This window comes from Cavia porcellus, unplaced genomic scaffold (assembly GCF_034190915.1).
Source record: "Cavia porcellus strain 051 isolate PalLab524CR breed Dunkin Hartley unplaced genomic scaffold, mCavPor4.1 scaffold_5, whole genome shotgun sequence".
NCBI classification, from domain to species: Eukaryota; Metazoa; Chordata; class Mammalia; order Rodentia; family Caviidae; genus Cavia; species Cavia porcellus.
This window is the reverse complement of record NW_026947488.1, coordinates 1,977,863-1,986,499: the sequence shown is the minus strand read 5'-3', so window position 1 is coordinate 1,986,499 and position 8,637 is coordinate 1,977,863. Positions and strand designations below refer to the sequence as shown.

The window sequence follows — 8,637 nt, the reverse complement described above, 5'->3', positions numbered from 1 at the left end:
CATCCCAGGCTTTCTGGTAGTGAACTTTCCTGGGACAGAGCAGCACCTTCTGTCCTAGTGCCACGGGCCACAGCCTCTGGCTGTGACATTCTTTGCAAGTGGGGTCTCTGCAGATGTAGTTAAGAAGAGGTTGTGTGGGGGACCTCTGTTGCCATTTGATGTCCTCCATGAGGGGACCCTGGGCAGTCACGCAGAGAGGGAGAGGGCCTCAGAAGGAGCCAGCTCTGCCGGCGCCCGAGCTGACTTCCAGGGTCCAGAGCTGGGGGGAGTGCCTGTGCCTGAAGCCACTGCTCTGGGGCTCCATTGTTACAGGGCGCCTGGTCACTCCTATGCCTGGGCATTCATGCCCCCAACCTGGCTGCGACCAGTCAGCATCGGTGCACCCTGCACAGTGCTCTCGTCACAGTCAAGAGCTTTCAAGGGCAGCTCTGGTGCTGCCCAATCTGCCGTGGGTCGGTCACCAGGCCCCGAGGCTGGCAGAGGCACCCCTGGCTTCCAATTGTGCTCACACTGAGGTAAGGGAGGTTTGTGCTCCAGGACAGCAGCCTGTGGGGAGCCCTCAAGGTGATCTTGGCTGGTCCTGGCCTCTGATTCCTCAGGGTCTCTTTGGACTGAAGAGCCAGGGGCCTCGAAGTGTGCGCCCCAGCCTCACGGTGGCCCATGCCCAGCTGGGCAGCTTGCAGCTGACGTGGCACCGGTAGGTATTTCTGCAAGAAAAGCAGCTTCAGCTCCCTCTTCGTTCCCTCAGTGAGGCAGCCAAGCCTCTAAACCCCATTCGTCAAAGCAGCTGGGCTGGACGGGAGACCGCAGCTGACAGAAGGCTGAAGCTGGGCCTGCGATGACCTTGGCCGCCAGGAAATACCCTCTGTGATATCGAAATTAATTATTTCTTAGAGAAATGTCAGCTAGGACCTAACGAGTCTGGGAGCTTAGCCTGTTCCCCACGTCCTTGGCCCATGTGGGAGCCCAGGGCTTGGGCTCCGGTGGGTCCAGGGCAGGCAGAGTGCCCCTCCAGGGTCTCCCAGCAAGGTGGAGGTTCCTGCCCCAGGCCTCAGAGGCCATGGGGAGGAGCCAGGAGCAGGTAGATTGCCCCCCTACCTCGAGGGGAGAATGGTGCGGTGCTCCTGGTGGGCAGCCTGGTTACACCTCCAGCCTCCCATGGGCTCAGCCTCAGGTCTCCATGAGCTCAGGGGGCCCCTGCACCCTCAGAACACAGTCAGGGTTCTCAGGCTGGCCTGCAGGGTCACACAAGGCCCTGGCCACAGTCACTCCTTCCCTGTAGTCACTGTGGCCTGGCTGGGACTGCAGGAAAGAGGCCTCATGCCAGGTGGGCACTGGGCGTGTGGAGGGTGCGTTCCGCAGCAGCAGGTCCCTCCCGTCTCCGAGGAGCCTTCGGGCTGCTCTCCTGTAGCACAGAACTGCAGCTGGAAGGGCGGATCCGAGTATGTGTGACACCGACCACGCTCGGGGCTGGGCTGGCCCCCGGGAAGGCTGTGGTCTTTCTGTTCAAACACCATGAGATACAAGTCGCCAGACCTCAGGTTCTAGTGAGGGCTGTTGGACAGCTTTGGGCAGGGTACCCACTTGTCAACCCAGCCTTACGCCACACTCCCGGAAGAGAGCTGCTTGAGTCTTTGACCTGTCTGTGGTCGCCTGTGGTCCTTACTTGGCTTTTCAGATGAGGACACCAGGCACAGTGGACTGAGCAACTTATGCAAGGAGTCACAGGGAGAAAGTGGCAGGGCTGGGGACAAACCCCAGCGCCCCGGCCGAGGCTTCCAGGCTCCAAGGAGGAGAGTCCCTACAGCCTCCCAGAGCCCAGTGTGGAGTGCTAGGCAGTGCCATGTTCCCATCCCCCAGCTGCCCACCACAGCTTGCCCGTCCAAGACTGTCCTTGTGGCTGTGGGGAGATCAAAGCCCTCCACCCCCAACTTCCTGGGAGGTGACTGATACCAGAGATTAGCTCCCCAAACAATTAAAAATCCTGTTTACCGGAACTGGGACTATTTTGGGTTTCACCTTTCAGCCAATCAATGTGCAGTCCGAACGGTCAATACTGGCTTGCTGGTGCTCGGGAAAGAGGCTGAGGGCTGGGAACCAGCTCCAGGGCCTCTGGAAGCAGACAGTGAGGGGGTGCTGGAGGAGGTCAGGGTGCAGCACTGAGCCCTCGGGCCCTGCAGGGGATCCCTTTGGGGTAGGGGTGGCGCTGTGACATCACATCATCCTGGTCAGAGCCATGCGTTAGGGCTACCTGCTGGCCCTGATGTCCCCAGGGCTGGGGAGGGCTGATGCCTCAGTGCCTCTGGGGACCCCAGTCTTTCCAAGGAGCTGGAACCAGGAGGGGGTTGTATACACATGGGAGCGGGGCATACTCAGCCCCCACTCCAGGGCAGCTCTGCAGCAAGGGCCATGGAGACGGCTGGGGCCTGCAGCCCTGGAACACTAGGGACAGGTGGGGGACGCTGCCTGCTCCCATCCTGCGCCCCACAGCATCCTCTTTCCCTGTGACCTCGAGGTGCCCATGTGTGTCCCCCCAGCAGCGCAGCTCTTCTGAGCCTTGGCGAACACCTCCTGACAGAGGGAGATGGGCTGGCATGGCGGCCTCCCAGGGGAGCTCCCAGAGCAGCTTCTTGCAGTTCTCCAAGGTTGATTCCAAGTTGGAACAGCCACCCCAGAACCCTGTCCACCTTTGCAGAGCAGGAGCTGGAGAATCAGGACGAACCCTTTACCGACCTTAACACACGTTCTGTGTCCACTCTCTGGCTTGATGCTTCGAATGGTTCTGCGGGGATGGATAGTGGCTCTGGACTGGAGGCCAGAGTCAGAGGGGGCTGGGGCAGCACCACCCCTCGGGTACCAGCCAGGCCTCCTGCTCATGGGCATGGACAGCTCTGCCTCAGGGCTGCTCACTGTAGAGAAGGGGGAAGCAAGCCACTCCCCAGCCCCGGACGATGGGGCCCCAACCCGAAGGCTGAGACTCAACTGACCACTCCTGTCTGCTGGCCCTCTCCTGACCCACCCTCTGGGGACTTCTAGCTGTAGAGCTGGACCTGCGCTGCTGCAGATGTGATGCACCCACAGCCTCGTTTCCCGCTGTCCCCAGTGCAGAGGGCAGTGCAGGGAGTGTGGTCACTATCCTGGGCAGCCTCTGCCCCTTCTGGGGCCACCAGTACGTGACCGCATGGGGCTGTGCCTTCAATCTTTGATCAGTGCCACTCTTGGTACCAAGAGTTCCAGGCCAACTGCCAAAGCCTCTGCGGTACCCTTGTTAGTTGGTCACTCGAGTGGCCATCAGGGCCATCAGGTGGCTTTCTTTTAGAGACAGGGTCTCACTCTGCAGCCCCTCCTGGCTGGTCCTCCTGCCTCGGCCTGTCAAATGGTGGGGTACAGTTCTGCACCACCACCCTGGCTCAGCACGGATTTGTGTTTAAGATTGATCCCTGGAGCAGTTCTTGATGAGCTCATTACAAAGCCCAATGGGGTGGTGGGGCTGAGCGCGCCTGTGCACTCACTGTGGAGGGGAGCTAGCCCCCTGCTCACCTCGAGGTGGGTGAGGGAGAAGAAGTGGGGTGGGAGAGGGGAGGAGGAGTTGTCCCTTAGGGTTCCAGAAAATGCGGAATGAAGTGCTGGCTGGCTGGGAGCAGCGGCCCTGGGCGTGAGGCACACACTTTGTTGACTGCCACGTCCCCCATCAGGCTCCCACTCCCCCAAGTGGCCCTGGTTTTTGCCTCCAGCCCAGAGGGAGGCCTGAGGGGGGCCAGGTCTGGGAAGGTGGGCTGGGGATGGGTCTGGGGTAGACTGACCATTTTGCTAGCACTCATCTTGGGCTTCATGGTCAGCCCGGCATGTGCTGAGGATCGTGAGCTTGTCCTGAGACTGCCTGGTCCCTGCCCTGGAGCAGGGTCAACTCAGAGTCAAGTCCAAGGAATGAGCCTTGGCAGAGGCTGGGGGAGGACAGGTCTCTGCAGGTCCAAGAGCCACCTGTCCAGGGGATGAGGCCCAGGCCCCAAGTCCTGAGTATCACATGCTCACGCATTGCCCTTGTCAGCTGGACCCTCATGGATGGGAACTGTCTTCTTTCCTAGGTGAAGGACCCAAGCCCAGGAGAGTGAAGGCTGGGCACTGCTAGAACCCCGGCTCCCGTGTCGCCCCCGTCCCCAGTCTGTGACCGTGGGGGCAGCTCAGGTCCCTGAGAAAGGTTATTCTTGGGTCTGCCCCGCAGTGTGGGTCTGGGCTGAGGTCAGCCCCCAAAGTGTCCTGGCTGGGCACCAAGGCCAGCTTTGCTCCTGGCTATGTGCTGGAGCTTCAGGCCCAAGGGTGATAAGTGTCCTGAGTCTCTCCCCACAAGCAGGGCACTGTGACCCCAGTTCTCAGAGGAGGTCCGAGTGTCCACTGGCCGGCTGACTTGGGTCCTTGCATTCTGCTCTGGCTTTGTCCCAGCATTTGGCGGAGTGTATGACACTTTCTGTGGCTTCTGCAAATCCTCTGACATAAATGAGGTGGGTGTGTCCCACCTCTGCCAGGGCTTCCGGACTGGCACAGAGGGGGCCCCTGTTCCTGGGGAGGAGTGCCCACATCCTGGGTGCACAGAGTCAGTGTTGCAGCCCCTAGGGTCTGGCCCCCAGGCCCACCCCAGCCTCTATTCCCTGGCCTTGAGAAATGAGCCTCCCCCCCCCCCCCGTCCTGGGGCTTCGGACCCCAGAAGGAGTCCTGAACATCTCCAGGCCTTGCGAACTAATGAGAGCACTGGGAGGTGGAGGGGCAGCGGGAGCCGGAAGGAAACGTCTGTTTTTTGGCATCCGACAGCCTCTGCAATGACATAATCAGAAGGTTCTTACTGACTGGGCAGTAAAACAGCTCATAACTGTGGAGGCACAGCTCCTGAGCCAGGCAGCCTCACAGCCCTGGGGAAGGTCACTCCGGGGTCTCAGGAGAGCACCTTGCGGGCCGCAGCCCCGCAGGCGGGTGTGTGTATGTGTGTGTGTGTGTGTGTGTGTGTGTGCAGGGGGTCCTGCGCAGTGCCCCTGTGCTTCCTGCTCACTGCCCACTGCCCCCTTGGCCTGATCGGCTGCCTCCTCCACCATGACACCTGGGATGCTGCCCAGGACCTGTGCCTGAGTCCTGGCAGAGCTAGGGCAGAGGGAGCTGGGATGTTGTCCTGCGAGGGAAGGGGAGAGGGGGGTGCAGAGGAGGACGGAGGGCCTGGGGGTCTCAGGAGTGGGGAGGAGCTGAGCTGGCTGCGGCTCCCATCTGCTGTCTCAGGGTGGGGTGCAGAGCAGGCACGGCCGATGTCCCAGCAAGAAGCAGGATCACAGCACTCTGAGCTCCAAGGCACCCCTGACTTCAGGACCTGGGGACTTGGAGGAGGCAGCCGGTGAGGAGGCTGCTGCTGGAACCTCCCAGGCTGACATTGTGACTCACAAACACAGGCTTTGGTGGAGCCCAAACCCCAGTGTGTGGCTGCCGGCCTCACTCCCCAGGGACCACCCCAGGCACCTCCCCGACCCACGAGGGATGCAGTCTGGGCCAGGCTGGGAGCCACACGGAGATGGGGCCAGTGGCAGATGTGGGACCAGTGCACCCCCACAAATCACCACAGAAAACATGGGCTCATCATCCTAGTCTCCGTGGTTGGAAGGCCAGGCTGGGGTGCTGGGTACTTAGCATGGGGCCACCAAGCTAATATCAAGGTGCTGATTGATCTGGGTCCCCCGAGGCCGAGTCCTCTTGCAGATCCATGGGATTGTTCCTGAGCTCAACTCCTTGAGGCTGTAGAGTGCAGAGGCTGTTTTCTGTGGCCAGGGCTGCTGGTCCTGGAGACCCTGAGGCCCCACGGAGAGTCCACATCTCTGCGACACCTACCCTGTCAACTTCCTGATGAACCTGGGGTGTGGGGTTCTGATCACAGCAGTAATCAAAGGATTGCCATTCAAGGGATTTGGGGCCCCATGACATGGATCTGGGGCTTCCAAAAGAAGCTGAGAAACGGAACCCCTTTCCACCAGGCCAGGAGGCAGGTAGAAGGCCCTGACCTCTGGGCCAAGGAGGGTGAAAGGTCCCCAAGGGAGGGTCTCCTGGGCTGCACTGCCCTCATGAGCAGGGGTTTCCCATGGATGCTCTGCAGTACAATCCTGGGACAGCATCCCCAGAGCTGGCAGTCCCAGCCCGGGCTCCTGGTGGAGAATTTCCAGAAAGGATCCTCACTCCTCTGCAGGTGAGTCCCTGGATAAAGGTGGAGTCCCTGTCGCCAGCCTGCTATCTCTCTGAAAAGATACTCGAGGACTCTGGTTCAATAATTTATCAGGGAATGTAATAAATTTGAGGAATACCTCCCAGGTTTGGAGAACTCACATTTGACTTCCTCCTGGAGTTTTCCTGGCAGGCAGCACTATTCATCAGGATTTCACGGAGCTCCATTTGCTGAGTGGACGGCTCCCCAGCAGGGTGGTACTCAACGGTAGTGGGCCTGGGAGGAGGGCATTGTCCTGGGGACCCCAGAGTGTGGCCAGCTGTTAGGCTTGGGGCTTCCTTCTCCACATGGTTACAGAGGCAGGCAGAGGCAAATGGGGCTCTTGGGAGGACAAAGGGGAGCAAGCCACAGCCACAGGCACAGGGAAGGCTGGTTAGGGTCCCCATTCCCCTCGGCGGAGCTGTGCCCGAGCCAACCTGCTGCCTAGAGTGACCGTCCAAGATGTCACAGGTCCTCCTCTAAAGGAAGAGGTGAGGGCTCCAAAGGGGTCCCCTGCAGACTGCGGGGTGTAGATGAGATGCCTCTGCACAGCTGCAGAGCTGGAGCCCACTGGGTAGGGAGGCGGCACCAGGTCCACACGAGGGCCAGATGGGCCTCGGGCAGCTGCTTGTGTGGGGACACCAGTGTCGCAAGCAGCACTGGAAGGAGGAGCAAGAAGGGGAGATGTTGGGGGAGGGGTGGGGGAGAGAAGGTTTTCTAGAATTGGTGGCCTGAGCACAGTAGCAGCTGCTCTTCATTTGTGGCACAAATTTCCTTCCTTCCTTCCTTCCTTCCTTCCTTCCTTCCTTCCTTCCTTCCTTTCTTTCTTTCTTCCTTCCTTCCTCCCTTCCTTCTTTCCTTCCTTCCTTCCTTCTCTCCCTCTCCCTCCCTTTCTTTCTTTTTTTTTTTTTGTGCTAAGGGTTGAACTCTTGTGTGTGTTGGAAAGTCCTCTACCTCAGTGCATGACACATGCTTAATCTGTCAAGTGACTTTGTGGCCCTCATCTCAATCTCTTCCAAAGAAACAGCGTCAGCCCCGCCCCCCCCGCCCCCCCACTCTGATGCACCTGCACCCTGTCGCAGTGCTGGGGAGCTCAACGCAGTGGACGGCTGATCTAGGGGCATCGGCAAGCTCCACGGTGAAGCAGGACTTCTGGTGGTGTGTCGTAGTGTCATGTCCGGGAATGCTTCCCTGTGCCAAACCCCAGAGTCCTGGGGGAGAGACAGACACGGACGGTGTCTCCCTGGATTGGCCACAGTCCAGTGTGGCTGGGGCTGAGGACAGAGCAGCCACTAGTGGGGAGATGGAGCCTGAGCCACAGCCAAGGCAGGGTCACCCCCTGAACCCTGCAGAGACCCTCACTGTGAGCCCTGCCAGGTGGCCGTGTCCACACAGACTGCTTGTCCTTTAGCTGGTGCTTCAGAGCACCTGCAGGTGTGGCGCTCCTTTCGGGACTTGGTGGCAGCTCAGCACAGGGCCTCTGACCCCATGGCCTCCCTAGCCCTGTGGCTGTGCCCTCTTAGCTAAGGCCGGGTATGCCATGCCCTCCCGACAGCCCCCCCAGGTGCAGCGAGCACCCCATCGCAGCAGCTACTGAACCACAGGCAGAGGAGGGCAGCAGGCTGGACAGGGTCGCCTCGGCCTCAGACCTGCAGACAGCTCGGAGCTCATCTTTATGTTGTTCGAGGCCGTTGAGACGGAGATGGACATTTGGCACCATGACGGCTCAGGACAGCCGAGCTCAGACTCCTCTGGGTGTGCGCAGGACTGCAGAGAGAGCGCACTGTGACGTGGGGCGCAAGATATATCCCTGTGGGCCGGGTCACGGCCTGCCCAGGGCTGCTGGGCTCAGCACCCCGGCCGCCACGGGCTGCACCCTTGGGGAGGGTGCGGCTCCCACTCCTATCCCAAGTGCACGGTGACATTTATAAATGTTATGTGCAGGGAGCCAAAACCCATCCCAGCTGAAACAAAACCCCAGAGAGCGCCCGCGTGGGCCCCGAGAAAGGCAGCCTGGTGGCGGCTTTTCCCTCACCCGCCGTGGGGCTCAGCCTGGCAGTGCGTTTGGCAGCGGTTCAGTTCCAAATCCAAATGAGTTTGGCGTTTTTTAAAAAAGCACCTTTATAACAATTCCAGAATGAATATTTATAGGGCAGGGACAAGGGCCCAGCTAATTGTGGCTGAGTCTGTAGGATCAACGCTTTCCAGCTCCCAGAGGATGCAGCCGCAGCAGGGAGACGGAGCCTCCTTCCCTGCTCGGCTCCTCCTAGAAGGCACCCAGGGAGAGGGAGACCCCAAGGAGCATGTGGACACCATGCAGAGTCAGGCCCAGCGGGTTCCGGGATCAGGGCCCTGCGGCAGGGTGTGAGGTCATTGCAGGAGAGCAGCAAGCTCTGCCCAAGCCAGGG

General features: G+C 60.3%; 1 protein-coding gene across 1 annotated transcript; it reads right to left on the bottom strand.

The window, feature by feature from the left end:
* Positions 1–1,170: 1,170 nt before the first annotated feature.
* On the bottom strand, positions 1,171–7,992 carry LOC134475920 (uncharacterized). The gene is made up of 4 exons (XM_063247957.1): positions 7,879–7,992; positions 7,296–7,440; positions 6,667–6,888; positions 1,171–1,405 (listed from the first exon to the last, which is right to left on the bottom strand). The coding sequence occupies exons 1-4, from the start codon at positions 7,937–7,939 to the stop codon at positions 1,171–1,173; spliced, it is 663 nt and encodes a 220-aa protein (XP_063104027.1). The 5' UTR covers positions 7,940–7,992.
* Positions 7,993–8,637: the final 645 nt, after the last annotated feature.